Here is an 18,663-nt window from a genome sequence, read left to right as displayed (position 1 = left end):
TATAGTCCAGTGTTTTATTTGTGGTGGGGTTTTGTTTGTTTTTGTGTAATTTCCTGGATTTCATGACGTATAAGAGGAAAAATGTGCAGAAGCCTCAAACGTGAGCCAAGAGCAGAACATCACATCTGGATCAGGTGCGGGGGTGTATCAGACTCTAAATTTGGTTCCAGGTGAAGGTAAACGTGTAATCCTGTTTTTACAGGTTAAACATGAGCATTAAACGGAGTTTCTGTCGGAAGTTCTGCATGCACGTTATCAGCTTGTAACGGACGTTGCCTTAAAAGCTACAATTCATGGATGTTTTTATTTAAAAAGAATAAATAGGAAACAACCCCCCCCCCCCCCCACGTCTTTAAATCCTCTGTGCTGTAATTTCATGGATTTCTTTGCGCTACTTCTGCATGCACCGTCACACATGCTTACGTTTCTTTTTCTTTTTTAATTGGCTGATCCAAGCGGCTGAATGGAACCCGTGACGTCACTACTTTTTGAAGACGGGCTGGTTGAAGAAAACCTCCACCATTGAAAATAAGATGAAAAATAAACTACTTTCGTTTGCTTTGATGGGAAAACAAGTTTGAAAAAATCTGAAACACGTGAAAAATTCTCCCTTCCGTTGACGAGCAGAAACCACATCACCCCTCTGACTCAATGTTGTGAACACAAAGGGCTGTGAGGTCAAGACAAATAGAAGTAATTGACCGAGACTGAGTGAAGAACTGATGCCCTTCCTCCTCCACCTGCCGCCTTCAAAGGACGCCCCTGTGTGAGGATGGGCGGCTGAATGGGCTTTGAAGGCCTTGGTTGCTTCATGTTTCGTGCACTCGGAACCAATTGTATCTGTTAGATCTAATCCCACATTCATGTCTGGGTCTAAAACACGAGCTCAGACTCTGCTGCTCATCAATAACAGCTCTGACATGCTGGATACGGAGGTCCCTCCACCATAGCTGTGGTTTCACCTGGAAGCTCTGAGCTCGGAAAAGCTGCTGTTGTTCTCATGTGAAGGCTGAAGAGTGCAGTGGTTTGCTCTGTTAGTGCAGACTCAAGTATCTCATCATGCTTTGAGACTCTCAGTGACTTCCAAAAAATAACATGTGCACAGACACAGCGACCTTTTTGAATGCGGGCCGGACTGGAAATGGAAACCAATCCTCAGTTTAGTGTATGCAGTGCCGATACTGTACACATGCTCTTCACACTTGGCTGCGGTGAGTAAAGTGCCGAACGACACACAAACAGGCTGAGTGAGAGGATGACATCCGTGCATGCTAAGTGATGAAGAGATGAGTGTGTGTGTGCCTGTGAGGATGACGTAACCTCCAGTGAAATAATACTGTGTATGTTTGAGACTCGTGCTGGTCTCCTCTTCCCCTCACTTATTTATAACGTGCACACGAGCAGGATGTATCTGTAATTGTCTGTTTTGGGGTTTTTATTTTTTAAATGTTATTTTTTCTATGCTTTTTTCAGTTTCAAATAGTGAAGAGTCCCAGATTTGGACCCCCGTTGATCTTCTACTTAATCACAAAGCCAAGGTGTGAAAACGGGTGTGTGTCCCAATCAGACAAGTTTTGGGTGATGGCTTCTTTCACTTCTCTTTTAAACCATCTGCCTCGGGCTCCTGGTCTTAGCCGACAGGAGGAGCACCTGGTGTGGTCTTCTGCTGCTGCAACCCATCTGCTCCAAGGTTCCACCTGTTGTGGCCGTGGTTATACCGAGTAGATATTTGAGCTTGTTGCCTTCCTGTCAACTCAGAGTAGTCTGTCATTCTGACCTCTGACCTCTGGCATCAACGGAGAACTGCTGCTCATGCAGTGTCTCACTCTGTGAACTTCAGAGGTCGTGGTGCCTAAACATCCCAGCAGATCCCTTTGTTCCTCATTCTGATGCTCTGTTTGACCTTCAGCAAGGCTTCTTTGCCATATCCCCTTGCCTGAATGCTGCCATGTGATTGGCTGTTTTGACGTTTGTGTTAATAAGCAGCTGAATGTAACAAAACGAGTGAGTTTTGAAGGCCCTGCTTATTTCATGCTTCGTGCACTCTGAACCAGTTTTATCTCATAAATCTAATTCCACATTCATGTCTGTGCCGATACTGTACACATGCTCTTCACACTTGGCTGCGGTGGATAAAGTGCCAAATGACAACACAAACAGGCTGAGTGAGAAGAAGATGACATCCGTGCATGCTAAGTGATGAAGACGTGAGTGTGTGTGTGACTGTGAGGATGACGTAACCTTCAGTGAAATAATACTGTGTGTATGTTTGAGACTCGTGCTGGTTTCCTCTTCCCCTGACTTACATCCTGCTCTTGACCTGATGGCGGTGCATTAAAAGTATCTGTACTCTGTCAGTGTCTGGTTGGTAAATCCTGTTTTTCTTAGTTGTTTTTTTCCCTTGGATCTCTCTGATTAACTTTATTTCCCCACAATCGATTGAAATCTTGCTATAAAACCAGGTTTTGGTCTCTATAAAAATTCCCCCTTCATAACAACTGTATAGGTGGAGAATGACTCATAACTCACCTTTTTTAAATTATATTGAAGCTTAAAGTTTGCATTATTGGGGGCGTGGCTTCTTTGTCTGATGGTGGTTGGTGACACAGGCAGCTGTAGTTGCTAGCTGTCTGCTAGGCTTGACCTGAAGTGGACCTCTGGACTGTTTGTGCTGTTGGAAGCTTTTTTATGAGGTGTCATAATAATAATAATAATAATAATGATAATGATAATGATAATGATTATTATTATTATTATTATTATTATTATTATTATTATTATTATTATTATTATTATGCATGCTGTTTGCTTAACTATACTCCAGTTTCGGAGTAAAGATAACTTAGCGCTCCATCCAAACGTGGTCACAGTTGTTGGAGGTTTAAAATGAAAACCCAGAAACCAGTGGGTGATGATGTTTTCTTGTCTTTTATATAGTCTTTGTTCTTCTGTGGAGCCGCCCTCCGCTCGTTGTACCTGAGGAGGGTTAAATGCAGAGAGCAGAGCTCTGGTCTTGCATGTTCATTGACGTTTTCAGTCGTCTTCAGCATATTTTAACCCCATTTGCTCAGTGCAACAGTGCAAAGCAACAGCACAAAGGAAGCTAGGCTCGGTGTAATGTTTATCACCTTAAAGGATCGTATTGACTGTTATGTGCGGTTTTAAGCTCATGCCTCATTAGTTAAGAGCATGCAGATTCCTTCAAACTGAGGAACAGAAACGGCGCCTCCGTCACACTTCAGCAGAGGCAGAACGATGATTTTAATAATTTTATGATGTGTAGAACCATATCATTAAAAACATACTGTACTCTTGGAAACAACTGGGCATGCAGCACCATGACAAGGAGGCTCATTTGAGCCCATCACCACATCCTGTAGAAAAATGGAAGATAAGGTAGAAAGACAACAGAAACCAACATGTATGATTTTAATTGATTTCACCGCTCGAGATGAAACATTTGTTGTTTGTAGTATTCCTGTTGTACTACAGGGACTTACTACAGTGATCTCAGATTCCCAGAGGTTTAAGCATTAATGCATGCAAATGCATCCTCTCACACATCCTCATTTCATTTCCTCTCTTTCACACAATCACAAAACCTTAATGTGTGCATCACACATTTGCTTTAAGGACTCCTTCAGGTAAATAACAGAACTCAGGGCTCAACCCAGTATGCACACACCAGCTGAGTGACAGCGAGTTGGGATGCATTAACACTGGTTAAACCATAGACTGTATGTAAAAGATGGAGCTAGCTACCCTGACATCTCCAGTCGGTGTATAACCTCTGCCTTTTGAAGCACTGATAGTTTGGCTCATGCTGTGTTGGATGTTTTTGGACAGTTGAGTCCTCAGCTAGCTTGGATACCCGGCTGCATCCATAGACTGCAGGGCTTCATCACACAGACACAGATACCAGCTGAAACACGAGCTTCAAGACAAGTTTATCATCTTTTTAAAAAAAATTTTAAATCCACCAGCATCAGGTGAACAGCAGGAGTTAGGGGCCGTTATGTTTCAGAACATCTTTGCAGAGGAAGAGGAAACCTGCAGAAAGCAGCAGCAGTTTCAAACGGTAAAGGAAACGCGCAGCATTGTTTTGAGACTGGCTGCTTCATCCTCGCAGGCCCACGCACTCTGTTCACATCTTCACTGCTTACTCTGCATAAAAGTCAGCTTTTCCTCTCACTCACCTCGTTTCTGTTGTAGTTTGTCACAGTGTGAATAACACGTTTACAGTGTGTTAACACTGCAGTGGCTGAAGTGAGGATTGTTTTTGATTTTTCCATTTCCAGTTGTACTCTTGTAAACATGTTGAAAATCTGCATTAAATAAAGGATGTTGATAATGCAGAAAGTGTCTGTGCTACCCGTTAGGATTTCTTGCAGTCTCTGAAACTCATGAAGAGGACACACGTTGGGATATTTCAGTCTGGACTAACAGAGGAAAACATTTCAGGTTATGCTGTGAAGTCTTGGAGCAGATGATGACATCTTAATGGGAAGTGTTCTCAGTGATACGGCCTTCGCATGAGAACAACATCAGCTTTTCATTTCACTTCCCCCTCAGAGCTGTCGGGTGAAGCGAGCGTCCTGCTGGGAAACTGGTGCGATGATGGAGTGACATTGATTTCCAGCACTTCAGAGCTGCTGCTTTGGACCCACAGGGAAACATGAATGTGGAATCAGATCTAATGGACAAATCACAGGCAAGAAGAACCTTTGACAGACTGTATGTCAAAGATGGATGTCGCCATTGTGATATCACCACTGGTTAGATGAGGTAAACACAGCCTGGGCCAAACCAGCACAGAGTTGAAGTCTGAAGTGGTTCCTACTGAGGAAGACTGATTTAGTGTCTCTGACTCTAACAGTGACCAAAGGAGGCAACTATACGAATCAGAAAATAAAAAGATGAGACTTCATGATCCAGCCTGGTCACAGACATGTTAGCATGTTAGCAATAAAACTAAAGCACACCGGTGATGTTTGGATTCAGAAATAAGCTCTCAGCTGAAGAACGAGCAGCTCGTGACAGCAGAGGCTGAGCTGTGAAGAGTGCAGCAGACTGTTGTTTACATCCTGACATGTGACACGAGTCCAGGAAAACACAATGTTTGTGTGGCGTGAAAAAAAGCTTTCAAAGCCTTTTACACATCAGCTTTCAGTCTGACAGCTGCAGACCGGCGCCTGCATGCTATTATCAAGCATAACAGGAACCACTCCTCTGCTCTTCGCTTGCACGTCCTCCTCATGTGGGCGACTTTGTAATGAAGACCGGGATCAGATGAGGAGCGATGGAAAGAGTCGGGCAGGTGGGAGGGGTCAAATAAATCCTCACGTCTGCAGGGGACAACGTGAGAAACAATGGCGCATTTTTACCTTCATACTATCTGTAGTGACAATTTCTTTTGTTTGACAAACCAAACATCCCACAATTAAAAGTCAACAAGCCCCTGCTGCACTGAGATCATATTTTGTACGCAGGCAAAAGAAGTCCACTGTCCAAACTTAAAAGTTGCGTTTTTATGGTTTATTCATCCAGTTTGGCAATAACAAGATGAACAAAGGATCAGGCTTTAGACTCTGACACTTGATTCGTTGAGCTTAAATGTGTTTTGCACTCCTGAAAGTTCATGTGGATATTTGTACTCGTGTTTATGAAGTCACGAGGGCTCAAAATGCTGCAAAAATGACAAAAATCTCCAAACGTTCTCAGCTTGTATTTCAGTTGGGAATCCGTTTTAACCTCCTTACAAAAATTATGAAACTTCACATATCTGACTTCTAATGACATTAAAGAACGTCTCAAAGGGTTTTGCGCAAAAATGAAAGCATAAGCTGAAGTTTTCCTAACTTACATGATCAGATAAGACAAAATGAGACAATTCAGGTAAAAATTAATATTAATCTGAAGTAAGGAAAACGGAGACGCATCGTCTCGATGTTCCCAAGAACATGTGACCGTCTGAAATATTGTTGATGTTTCATAACTGCAACTTGAAGTGAAGTTTTCATGTATCACAGACCTTGTTTGATGAACAGTTTGACATTTTAAGGATCTTATAATTAAGTTACCTTTCAAATACTTCCTCCCTGATCTCACAGATCCTCGAACTGCAGTAAGCACATTGAGTTTTCATGTAATGACGAGTGTTATAGAAATAAAACCGACTTTGCTAATATAATCAGCGTACACTGTGAGAGCAGTCAGAGCCCAGATCTGTCCGGCCTTATAAAGACTGCTTTAAAGATCAGGACCCTGTTTGTGAACAGAGGCCAGCTCCCAGCACTAAGTGGCTGACGGGACAGATTTCACTCTGGGTTAATTCCAGCATTTGAGTGCAAACTAAGTAATTCTGAGACAGTCATTTGTGATGCACAAAGAGCCCGAAGAGCATTGATCAGTACATGCATGCATACTAGGCTGATTATGAAATCTTTGTTTATTAATTTCCTTCCTGTTTGTACTGACGTAGTTGGCTCCTGTCCCTTTAAGACCAGCCTCTGTTTGATGCCACAGAGACAACAGCAGTCTGAGATCTGTGGCATCACAGAATTATGACGACACTGCGATAGACTTACAGCCTGCACGTACTTCTCTCACTGCTACACTGAACTATTATGAATCATTATTATCAGGATGTCCCAAAAAACTCCATAAAAATGCTGCAGCAAGAGTCCTGACAGGGGCTAGAAAGAGAGAGCAGATTTCTCCTATATTGGCTTCCTGTTAAATCCAGAATTCAAAATCCTGCTCCTCACATACAAGGTCTTAAATAATCAGGCCCCATCTTATCTTAATGACCTTGTAGTACCATATCACCCTATTAGAGCACTTCGCTCTCGCTCTGCAGGCCTACTTGTTGTTCCTAGAGTATTTAAAAGTAGAATGGGAGGGAGAGCCTTCAGTTTTCAGGCCCCTCTTCTGTGGAACCAGCTTCCAGTTTGGATTCAGGAGACAGACACTATCTCTACTTTTAAGATTAGGCTTAAAACTTTCCTTTTTGCTGAAGCATACAGTTAGGGCTGGACCAGGTGACCCTGAATCCTCCCTTAGTTATGCTGCGGGAGGATTCCCATGATGCATTGAGCTTTTCCTCGTCATTCTGTGTTTATGTGTTAGTTAAGATTAATCTCTGGCTTTTGTCACGTCTCTCTGCTTTCAGACTAAAGGGTCGTGGGAGAAGGCTGTGCCTGGTTTGTGATGTAGTTGCTCCAGGACTGCAACGTGACACAGAGGTTCTACAACCTCGCTGTTAAACAGGAAACCAGAAGAAACCAGTTAGCGACCAGTTGGCTTGAGTGCTCTTTGGCAAAGAGACTCGTCACAAATGAGTTGTGAGTATATTTGAATCTGCCCGTTTATAAATTAGATGGAAATGATGTGAAAACCTTCAGAGTGACTGCAGAAGGTCCAAACTGGGCAACATCTGTGTGGAGACGATCGCTGTGTGAACAAAGCCTCATGGCACTGCTCGCTCAGCCTCTGGGTAACCATTTGGTCACCAAAGCTACTTGCAACATGCTGGGCAACCGTTGTTTCTTAGGAGTTAGATATTGCTTCTCTATTTTTACTCTCGTGTGGCTGTTAGCCAACTTTCCTCTGATTGGCTATAGAAGATATAAAGAGCAGGTGGGAGGGGCTTGAGATACCAGACATGGCTATATTAGGCAGCCACTCATACAGATACGAGATCCAAGCTGTTTAAACTGAGCGTCCCTATGGATCCTAAGAATGTCCTGAAAGGCTGAGGAGTAAAAAAAAGACCTTAGAACAAATGCATGTGTTTATTAGCACGACAAATAAAGTCAGCTGTGACAGACAGTCAAGGTAACGGAGAAGCTTCAAGCTCCTCACGCAGCTCCCGTCTGCTCCCGTCTCGTCATTCCCGAGTCCTCAAAGTCACTGATCGAGGGGAAACCAACCCTCTGCTCGATCCACTGGGCCACGCTGAGCAGCTTTCGGTCTTGGAGAGCGGGAGCTATGAGCTGTAGGCCAATGGGAAGGCCCCGTCTCGACAAAGCCGTCGGCACAGAGACAGCAGGGAGACCTGGTGTGCAGAGAGAGAGAGAGTTGAGAGAAGCTGGATGCTCTAAGTCACAGAGTGAACAGAGAACGCCGCTTCGGCTCAAAAACACCAGTTTCATTTCACTTCATGTGCAGGAGGGAAACGAGAAGCAGCTTCTTAAGCTCCTCAGTTACAGGTGTGCATGGTGTGCTTATCCCCAACATATTTAAATGCTCCTCCCACACTTCCTCTGCATGCAGCTTCAGTGCCTACCTGCCATGTTGGCGGGCTGCGTGAAGACGTCTTCCTGTGCGCTGCGCGTTCGGTTATCTTCCTGAGTGAAGTCGTGGTAACGAGCCGCATCCGTCAGCGTGGTGGGCGTCAGCAGTACATCGACACCAGAGCTGAACACGCGCTGGAAGTCATTCGCAATGAGCCGGCGAACTTTCTGAGCCTTCACAAAGTAGTGCTGGTAGTTCCTAGGGGGAAAATAAAAGGACACAATTATTCTTTAGAAAAAGATCGAGAGATGGAGAGGATCACAGGATCCCTCCATGGCTCGGAAACACGACGGCTCAGTCTCACCGTTTTAGCAGGAAGTAGTTCCCAGACAGAATCCTCCCTCTGACGACGTCGTTGAAGCCCTCGTGCCTGCTCGAGGCGTACATGACCTCTGTCGAGGTGTCCATCTGGCTGCGGTGGCCTGCTGGCAGAGTCAGACTTCATCACATCCGCTATAAGAAGTGCCAAACCCACACACCACAGCACGATTCATTACCGTATTCCAGGCCGTCAAACCGGGCCATGTTGGACGCCACCTCGGCGTGGCACAGGACGTGGTAGCACACGATGGAGTACTGCGTATGGGGGAGCGACACTCGCTCCACCCGCGCTCCAGCTTCCTCAAACAAGTCGGCCACGCTGCTCCACTGGGCCAGAGTCTCCTCGGAGAGGCCTGGGGCGTGATACTCCTGACGTGCAGCACAGGAGAGACGGAACAACAGCTCAACTTGTTGTTCATACTCGACTTTCATCTACCTGCCTTTGCAATCAATGCAATCATCTCAGCAGCTTCCATGTTAAGGTTCATCTCAGTGCTGACCTCAATATTCACTCCTGCAAAGTAATATGTTGGCGTGTAATGCTGAGGTAGTTTGTAGTGTCACCTTAGGGATGCCCACACAGATGTTCTTAACATCAAAGTCTTCAGGAAGCTCTGTTAGTGATGAAGGGGCGGGAACTGTTGTTGAATCTCTGACGTCGAGGCCTTGGAGGATACCTGCACGACACGACAACATAATCCCAGGTGAGTCGTGCCGTTTGGCCGATGTGCTGCGAAATGAGACAGCTGCAGTTTCCTTTAGAGCGGCAGACATTCTTATTCAGACATTCTTAATCATAGAGCTGCTGCGTGTTGATGTCCAGGGTCACCTGGGGGATTCTCACCTAAGACGACGGCCGCATCGTTCACGCTGCGTGTCATTATGCCCGGGACGTCCATGGAGTTAACGAGGGGGATGAGACCGTGTCTGGACAGCAGACCATAAGTGGGCTTCAGGGCCACGACGCCACACAACGACCCGGGGTTTCGTGTGGATCCGCCCGTGTCTGAACCCAAAGCTCTGCCAAGAAGAGCATCACATGTAAACACGGAGATCCTGACAGTCTTACTGAAGACGAGAGCCCGAACAAGTCTCCTCACAGGTAGCTGGTGAGCGAGGCCACAGCTGCGGCGCTTCCACCTGAACTGCCTCCAGTGACGACCCAGTCCGAGTCCGGGTCTGCCTTCGTCCGCTCTCTGTAGGGCGCGGCGTAACCCCAGGGGTTCTTTACGGCGCCGAAAGCACCATCAGTACTGCCCGCACTGCGAGGAAAACAAACGGATCCATATGAGAAAAACTGCAGCTCACCTGCAGAATTCACAGAAATCTTTTTTGTAACCTTTGTTTGTTCAGTGAATTTATCTTTTTAACCACATTTTGATTCCTCCTCACACGAGAATGCTGTGAGTCAGCGCTACACAAAGATGGAGTTTGCAAGTATAACTTAGATGGAACGGGGATGAACATTTTGAATCATGTCCAAAGAACCTGAACAACACCAGCGGGGCAACATGCATGACAATGCACGGCGCCTTGCAGTCATTCAGGCTTCATGACTCTGACAATTCCCAAACAGTAATTTTCCTGGTATGTAGTTTAGTGTTGGATATGAAGATTTTTCCCATCATAACCCTCATTTTACATAATCTGATGATGCAAACAGCTTAACAATACAGACCGACAGGACAGAAGGATCCACATGCAACTCCACAATGACTAGAAAATGAGCCAGGAGGCATCACATGTAGGCACAAAGGTCACCTTTCATCTGCTCTAACTTGTTCTGAGCAGCCACTTATCTCACATGCTGATATGAGCCTGCAAAGTTTACCCAGAATGCACTTTGTCACATTTCCTCCAGATCAAAGATCCAGTTTAACCTCCCAGTGCTGGTTTCTGTTCCTCTACATCAGAAACATTAAACTGCTGCAGTTTGTTCACACTGTGGTCGATCCATCGCACAGACGACCAGTTCGTTAGTCTGACTCTGCGCTTAGACTGCAACACTTGATGTAGGTGTGAACGGATTTGGTTGCAGATTTTAACAACACTTAAATGTTCAGTCCTGACATCTCTTCTACTTTAATCAAAAATACTGCAAAAACTCAGTTACCCCATTGCAAACTCATCCATGTTGGTCTTCCCCATTAAAACTGCCCCCTGGTCGAGGAGTTTCTGGACCACTGTGGCGTTATAAGGAGGAGTGTAGTCTGCAGGAAAAGCAGGATATATAAGTACTGGGCTGCAATGGAGTGGAAAAACAAGTTGTTTTTATTACCCCACTTCACACAGACCTTTAAGCATCCTGGAGGCACATGTGGTCCTGATATTCTCCGTGCAGAAATTATCCTTGACAGCAAACGGGATTCCATCCAGAGGACCTTTGGGCACACCTGAAGGTAGAAGAGATCAAGCAGTGACACCCGAGTCACACGGAACCAAATCGAGCCCGACTCGAGATGTCCTCACCTTGCTGCAGTCTGCGTTCTGCCTGCTGAGCCTGCTCCAGAGCACGCTCCTCTGTCACCGTGATGTAAGCGTTCAGGTGCTGCGTTTTCCTGATGCGATTCAGGCATTTTCTGCAGAGCTCTGTCGGAGAGATTCGTCCCTCCCGCAGCGCTAAAGACACCTGAAGAACGACGATGAAACAGCAGAGCTGGAATCAAACTCGTGCATTTTATTAATAACATTACAGTATCACAAAGAAACTACATCGAAGCTTTTTTAACTGTGACAGTGAAGCAGCAAAAAGAATCAACGCAGGACTGCACATTCAACAGCAGACAGAACAGGCCGATACAGACAGAACACAGTGCAGACACAGCAGACTGCTGTTCTGTGGGGGACAGATGGCCTGGGAGACTCCCGTGTTTCTTATATATTGCAGTCGATATATAGGAGAAAGATGCATAGCAGTGAGAATGTATGCTAATGATACTGCCTAAGGGAAGCATGTATAATGTAAACAGAATTGGTCCCAGCACTGAACCCTGTGGAACTCCAGACTCTCCATTTACATGAACAAATTAGAATCTGTTAGTGTTTCCTCTTCTTCTGCTTTTTCACTCACCATGTGTTTTTACACCTCACTGAATTTAACCATGAGTTATTAATAATCTCTGGCTCTCTTCCACAGCGCGTCTCACCCCAACCAGTCACAGCAGATGGCTGCCTCTCCCTAAGCTTGGAGATGCCGGAGGTGAGCGCTTGCTCACAGGTGTCATGTGACTGTTGGGTTTTCTGTTTCCTCTGTATAACTGTATGGTCTCGACCTTACAGTATAAAGCAGCTTGAGGCAACTGTTGTTGTGATTTTCTGCTGTAAAAATAAAGTTGAATTGAAAATGTCCTTCACGACATCCATCATCGTCTGAGGTTTTCCGCTTTTCCTCCTGCCTGCAGCTCCATCTTCATCTTCCTTTCTCCAAGATATCCTCTCTCCCTCCTCGGCAGATGTCCAAACCCTCTCAGCCTCTCCCCTCTAACTCTGAGTCCCTCTGATGGACTCGCATCTAATCTTCGCCATCCTGCTCACTCCCAGAGAACATCTAAACACCTTCAGCTGTCTTTTTGTCATTGCCATCGTCTCCAAATCATACACCATAGCATGCCTTCACTTCACAAATGTGCTCTGACCCCCACTGCTGTCTGTGATCCACAGTGCTCTGCGCTTCTCCATCAACATGATGCTCGCTGACCACCTCTCTGTTGTTCCTGCAGCTTTCTCATGAAATAAAGACGTCATTACAAAGCGGCACAAACGGGCTTCATTCGTTATAAACATGTTGCATATCTCAATATGAAACCGCCGCTATTCTCAGCTATGCCTTCATGCTACCTGTACGCGTTTTAGTGGCTGCTAACGCGTCACTGCGTGCTGTCTGATGAAGATGATTCGTCGTCTGTCTGATGAAGACTTCGTGTGTTGGTGAGTCGCTGCGCGGCACAGACACTGCCGTCACTGACCTGCTTTATCGTCCGGCTCAGCATCTCGGAGCACCTTTCACTTTACAAACAACCTTCCTGCAGCGAACGGCCTCTGCGAGCCGCCATGTTTGTTTCCTCTAACACGCTTGCCTGTGATTCGACAGCGGTTTAGTAACTCGCGCTCTGATTGGCGGAGACACCGGAGGAGGAAGCCGGTGTTAGAGAAGAGCGGAAGGACGTTTCCACATGAGGATTTTAAGCATTTCCACTTCGTTTAGATGAATGTGAGACTTCCACGTGTGTTTACATGACAGAGAGAGCAGGTAGGGGCAGATTTCAACCAGCTTCAACTTCTAATCTGCACACGTTGAATGCGCCTGCGCGTCCAGTTGTATTTGTGAGATGCTAAAGATGACTTCTCTGAGACGTTTGGTGCACAGCAGGGTGCTGCTCCACCTGAGCGAGTCTCCAGGTGTGCACAGCTCCCTGCCCAGGTGCGGCAGGCTGCTCAGCACCTCCAGCAGATGCAGGACTGTCATGCCCGCCTGGGTCATTGATAAATACGGAAGCAATGAGGTCTTACGGTTCACCAAGAACGCCAGCTTTCCCATCATCAACTATCCCAATGAGGTGATTGTCAAGGTGTTTGCAGCAGGACTCAGCCCCATCGACGTCGCCATGAGAGGTGAGCGCGATTCAAGGCTGGCAAACGAGAACAGCAGCCGCACAGCGGTTGTTTTCTGCTCTGTGGTCGAAAAGAGTCAGAATGAGAGTGGCCCCTCCTCCACAAACCGCAGCATATCACTGTGGAAAGTCTGTTTCACAGTTTAAATTTTTGCACGCAGGTGCAAGAAAACACATTGTGATAAATCCGTGGTTCTTATCAGGATGAGCCAGAGGCCCGGGCCCGGGCCCAGCTCCAGGGTCCCCTGGGGCAGCTCTTATAGGCACCGTTAGATAAGATATCATTTACTTATCTGAAAACCACTGTAGCCAAAACAATAAACACAGCCTATAACAGGTGAAAAAAAGAAGCTCAGTAATGGAAAAGTGCACAAAAGGAAGAAGATGAATGAATAAATTAAAACTTTTAAGAGTGGAATAATTTAAAAGAGGAATAAAATGTGCATGACTCACTGTGATGATATAAAAACTGTGATTATCACAGAGCTGTTAGTTTAGATCACAGGTGTCAAACTCTGGCCTGCGGGCCATATTTGGCCCGCAGCCTAATTACATTTGGCCCGCGAAGCCATACCAAATTACTATCAGAGCTGACCTACTGGTATTATACAGCTAATATATATATTGTTTAGTATTAAGCTTTGCTGTTCCATATTCAGTTTTTCAGCTAAACTTGTTTGAGTCCATAAGAAAAGATTCATTCTTATATCTGGAGGAAGATTTTTTTTTTTTCAATAAATATTAACGTTAGCCCGCGACTTTGTTCCATTTTGAATTTTGGCCCACTGTGTATTTCAGTTTGACACCCCTGGTTTAGATCATTTCAGCTGAAAGTCTTTCTGAAACATGTCACTGGGATGTGTGTGGTGCACCTCAACCACCTGTTTTTGCACAGCATGATTCTTTTGACCTACTCTGAGCACCAGCATTATTAGAGATATCATATTATCAACCACATGCCTGCATGGATAAAATATACAAACAACGGTGTAATAAAACATGTGATTCTGAGGGGGTTGATGGGAAACTGTTCTTTTGGTTGTTTTCAAATCTAATCAAATCACTTTTATTGTCACGTTACATGTGCAGGTACACTGGTACAGTACATGTGAGTGAAATTCTTGTGTGCGAGCTTCACGAGCAACAGAGTTGTGCAATAACATAAGAACAAGCAAATATAAGAATGGCTAAATCTGAGAATTATATGAATAAATATATGTACAATATAAGAGTGTATGCATATTACTGAATGCGTATACTAAATATGTATGTCTACCTGTGTGTACATATGTGTGTGTGTGTATACATATTTTACAAATTAAATAGAGTAAAATAAATAGATAAAATTTACAGAGGTTGGTAGTTGGATATTGTGCAAAACAGTGGCATTACTGTACAGTGTTGAGTGCATAATGTTGAAGTTCCAGTAGTGAAGCTGAGGTGTCTATGAAGTGTTCAGCAGTCTGATGGCCTGATGGAAGAAGCTGTCTCTCAGTCTGCTGGTACGGGACCGGATGCTGCAGAACCTCCTTCCTGATGGAAGCAGTCTGAACAGTTTATGGCTGGGGTGACTGGAGTCCTTGATGATCCTCCCCGCTTTCCTCAGGCACCGCTTCCTGTAGATGTCCTGGAGGGAGGGAAGCTCACCGCCAATTATCCGTTCAGAGCACCGCACTACTCTCTGGAGAGCTTTGCGATTGTAAGCGGTGCTGTTGCCGTACCAGGTGGTGATGCATCCAGTGAGGATGCTCTCAATGGCACAGTGATAGAAGGTCCTGAGGATGCGGGGGCTTGTGCCGAATCTTTTCAGTCTCCTGAGAAAGAAGAGGCGCTGCTGCGCCTTCTTCACTGTTTTGTTTGTGTGTACTGACCACGTAAGATCCTCAGCCAGATGTACACCAAGGAAGCGGAAGCTGCTCACTCTCTCCACAGCAGCGCTGTTGATGGTGATGGGGGTGTGTACTTTTCTGCACCTCCGGAAGTCCACTATCAACTCCTTTGTCTTTGCGACGTTGAGGGTGAGATGGTTGTCTTGACACCAGTGGGTCAGGGCGCTGACCTCCTCCCTATAAGCTGTCTCATCACCGTTGGTAATAAGACCCACCACTGTAGTGTCGTCCGCAAACTTTACAATGATGTTGGAGCTGTTAGTGGCCGTGCAGTCGTAGGTGTAGAGTGAGTACAGGAGAGGGCTCAGTACACACTGAGCACTAGGGCTGCCACGATTAGTCGACTATCACAATCGTCAACAACTGATTTAATAGTCAACGCTCGTTTGAAGCTTTGTAAGATCACAAAAGACGCAGGAATAAGTAGTAGGATTTAAGAGTGTAATAACGGACTGAAACAGAAGATGGCAGCACTGCATGTACAAGGATGCCAGCTGCCGTTAAACCCTGAAGAAGTAGCAGCTCTGTCCCAGAATTCATAGCGCAGCCCAGCTCAGTTTCCAACAATGGCAGCAGCTAGTTAGTTTTAATATTACTCTTATTATTCTTTCTGGGTCACAAAATAAACGTTTAACATATATTCAGGCGAGAATGTAACTGTGTAAACCTCAAATATCTGCTCAGTTTATCAAGACGCCACATATTTTCAAAAGCGCTCCGATAGCTAGCCGGAGGCAAGGCTCACTAGAGCCGTGAGAACAGCGGACTCCGGGCAAATCATTTTCAAACCCACCGCCATCTTTCGCTACTCAGGTTAAACATATATAAGTCACTTAGATAACTTAAAAATGTTATTGTTTGGCTTCTTTTTAGTATTTTATTTGTTCCTGAGTAAATCGGTTTGGCTGAGATTAAAGTTTTTACACAGCTGAATAAACGTCAAGCAGACAGCTGATTATCAGAAGTGTGAGATGCTGGAGAATTTACTCCGGTGTCCTGTTATATTTTAGATAGCAAGGAGTTTATTAAACTTCACCGAAACAATCTGCAAATTTCATTAAAATTTAACAAACTATCATCTTGTCTTTATTTTTAGTTAGCACAGACCTTAAACACTTAAAGCTGTAAGCTAATGATGGTTATATAAGAGCAGATGCTGCTGGTGCAATAAGCTGTATGGATGCATGATCTGATTAGTCGACTAATCGCAAAAATAATCGGTGACTAGTCAACTATCAAAATAATCGTTTGTGGCAGCCCTAGTGAGCACCAGTGTTCAGTGTGATGGGGGATGAGGTGATGCTGCCCAGTCTGACCACTTGGCGTCTGTCAGACAGGAAGCTGAGGATCCAGCTGCAGAGGGAGCTGCTCAGTCCTAGATCCTGCAGTTTCCTGTCCAGCTTCGAGGGAACGATGGTATTGAATGCTGAGCTGTAATCTACAAACAGCATTCTCACATACGTGTCTCTCTTCTCCAGGTGTGACAGGGCAGTATGTAGTGTGGTATGTAAACCAGCGGTCCCCAACCTTTTAATATTTTCACGGACCGGTCTTTAAGGTGTCGCGGATAAATACAACAAAATAAAACTAGTACCGGTACCGAAAAAAAGAAGATTTATTCATAATACACGTGAAAAGACCCAGGAAAACAGAGTTAACGATAAAAACGATAACAAAATAACGCTGAAAACCGATAAAAACCCTGAAAACCATACATTTCACACCTGAGCCTCAACTCTCGCGGCCCGGTACCAAACGACTCACGGACCGGTACCGGTCCGAGGCACGGGGGTTGGGGACCGCTGATGTAAACACTCCAGCCAACCGTCTACTCTATCTGCTGTATCTGAGTAAAGCTTCAGTATGATAAACTTCATCTGTGACCTCTGTACTTTCAAAACGCTCTGTGAAGTAGAAGAGGACCGAGAACGGATCCTTGAGGAGCTGCACGCGTGAATTTGAAAGTAGTAATAATTATAGGAAGTTTGAAGAGGAAGTTTTGGATTCATGCTCCTTTTAATTATGTTGCTAAGTTACTTTAAGAGACACTTTAGGACTGAGGGGCAGGATAAAGGATTAATTTGAACTGTCCAAGAATGAAAATGTGGAGCTGAAAATTACAGTTGGTGAATTACTTTGACGTCCCAGTACAAACATTCATAAACAGCATTAAATCTTTATGTAATAATCATAAACTCTTTCCCCGTCAGGTGGCTACGGCGCAGCTACATTGTCCATGAAGAGAGATCCTTTGAACATCAAGCAGTCGGGCAGTGAGTTTCCTCTCGTTCTGGGCCGGGATGTGTCCGGGGTCATCATGGAGTGCGGCCTGGACGTGAAGCACTTCAGAGAGGGGGACGAGGTAAAGACAAGAGGTGTACGCACAGAGAGCAGAATCCAATTAACTGTGATTCTTCACGGCTGCCGTCAACAAACCCTTTTAAGAGAGAAAATTCAGAAGGCCTCAGGTTTTCCTCTACGCTGTGCTGCTGCTCTCAGAAAGAATACAACCTTCCTACAAGTTGGCAACATTGCTGACCCGGAAACAATTCCCTGATCTGCTGAAGTCAGTGTTTTTGTTTCTGTGTTAATTTAATCTGACAGTGTTGCACTTGCTAATGGTGCTAACAATCTCAGTGGGCGTGGCAGAGCCCGTGTGATTGGCTACATCCACCTTCAGAGAAACCAGTACAACTTGATCCCAATAGACTTTTATTGGTCGAACATTTGGTTCTGCACTTACGGCATTCATACCTTAACGCGAACACAGTTGTTTTCATCTCTCGCTTTTTTTCTTCCCCTCTCTTTGAAAGAGTAACATAACATTGGCTCCACAGAAAACGGTGTTCAAATGCAAGCGGATGAATCCTGGTGAGGGACATCCATGTATGCGATTCAAGTTTTTCTAGTCTGGAAAGAAACAACAACTAATTATTAGTTTTAGTCAGCATCCGGCTGGCATCAGCCCTCATGAGGCTCCTGGCGTGTGAAATATATTTTACTTTCATCTTCACACTGCGCTGCCCCACAAATATCACAAAGGAAATGAGAGGAAACGTCACACCTTCATAACTTTGTGAGGTTAAACTGTTATCAGTCATAACATCTGGCTTGTTCTCCATTTTGGTAACAATACCTCAAAAGGTCACAAATGCTCTTTAAATGCTGCATTTTTAAAAAATGTGCTTTTATTTCCTTCTGGGACCTTTCAGTTCACAGCTCCATTATTATCTTATCACCACCCGTGTTGGTCAAGTTACTTGAAAAAAGTAATTATTTACTAATTATTGATTACTTCTCAAAGAAGGTATTTCATTACTTCAAAAGTAAGGTTAGGGTTCAAAAGTAATTAGTTTATTACTTAGTTTAGTGTGTGTGTTTGTGTGTGTGTGTAGGTGTGTGTGCGCTGTGACTTTAAATGTACTGTATCTTTTAACACCCATGAAGTCATTCTGCTTTTTTTACTACATCCGTAACCGTTTCCCAGAGGAGCACATGTGTGAAGTTTCTCTGAACTAGCTGCACAGAAATGCAGATTTGAGCCGTTT

The 18,663-nt window shown here is 44.9% G+C and overlaps 2 protein-coding genes and 1 long non-coding RNA gene across 6 annotated transcripts in view; 2 read left to right on the top strand and 1 right to left on the bottom strand.

Annotated features, from left to right (window-relative positions):
• The first annotated feature begins 7,171 nt into the window (after nt 1-7,171).
• LOC147306592 (uncharacterized) lies at nt 7,172-12,350 on the top strand. The gene is made up of 3 exons (XR_015126324.1): nt 7,172-7,343; nt 11,753-11,815; nt 12,018-12,350. It is a non-coding gene; the product is annotated as an uncharacterized LOC147306592 (long non-coding RNA).
• qrsl1 (glutaminyl-tRNA amidotransferase subunit QRSL1) lies at nt 7,775-12,714 on the bottom strand. 2 transcript variants are annotated; one of them, XM_086273901.1, is made up of 11 exons: nt 12,582-12,714; nt 11,086-11,245; nt 10,911-11,009; nt 10,730-10,826; nt 9,717-9,878; nt 9,461-9,636; nt 9,181-9,293; nt 8,793-8,985; nt 8,600-8,717; nt 8,288-8,493; nt 7,775-8,056 (listed from the first exon to the last, which is right to left on the bottom strand). In XM_086273901.1, the coding sequence occupies exons 1-11, from the start codon at nt 12,603-12,605 to the stop codon at nt 7,860-7,862; spliced, it is 1,545 nt and encodes a 514-aa protein (XP_086130027.1). In that variant the 5' UTR covers nt 12,606-12,714; the 3' UTR covers nt 7,775-7,859. The 2 variants fall into 2 exon arrangements, with proteins under 2 accessions (XP_086130027.1, XP_086130028.1); XM_086273902.1 differs by lacking the exon at nt 12,582-12,714 and adding an exon at nt 11,687-12,434.
• The window catches only part of rtn4ip1 (reticulon 4 interacting protein 1), a 222,570-nt gene continuing 216,386 nt past the window's right edge, over nt 12,480-18,663 (top strand). Inside the window, exons 1-2 of one of the 3 annotated variants that reach the window (XM_086273904.1) lie at nt 12,480-13,227; nt 17,326-17,477. In XM_086273904.1, coding sequence (XP_086130030.1) covers nt 12,945-13,227; nt 17,326-17,477 — 435 coding nt within the window. In that variant the 5' untranslated portion in view covers nt 12,480-12,944. The remainder of the gene's footprint in view (nt 13,228-17,325; nt 17,478-18,663) is intronic. The other 2 variants (XR_015126322.1, XM_086273903.1) reach the window with 2 other exon arrangements.

This window comes from Aulonocara sp. 'chitande type north' Nkhata Bay, linkage group LG19, assembly GCF_057382095.1.
Source record: "Aulonocara sp. 'chitande type north' Nkhata Bay isolate Kocher_YH1m ecotype deep benthic linkage group LG19, A_spYH_male_GT1.1, whole genome shotgun sequence".
Classification (NCBI taxonomy): domain Eukaryota; kingdom Metazoa; phylum Chordata; class Actinopteri; order Cichliformes; family Cichlidae; genus Aulonocara; species Aulonocara sp. 'chitande type north' Nkhata Bay.
Note: the sequence above shows the minus strand (reverse complement) of the source record. Positions and strands in the feature narration are given on the sequence as shown.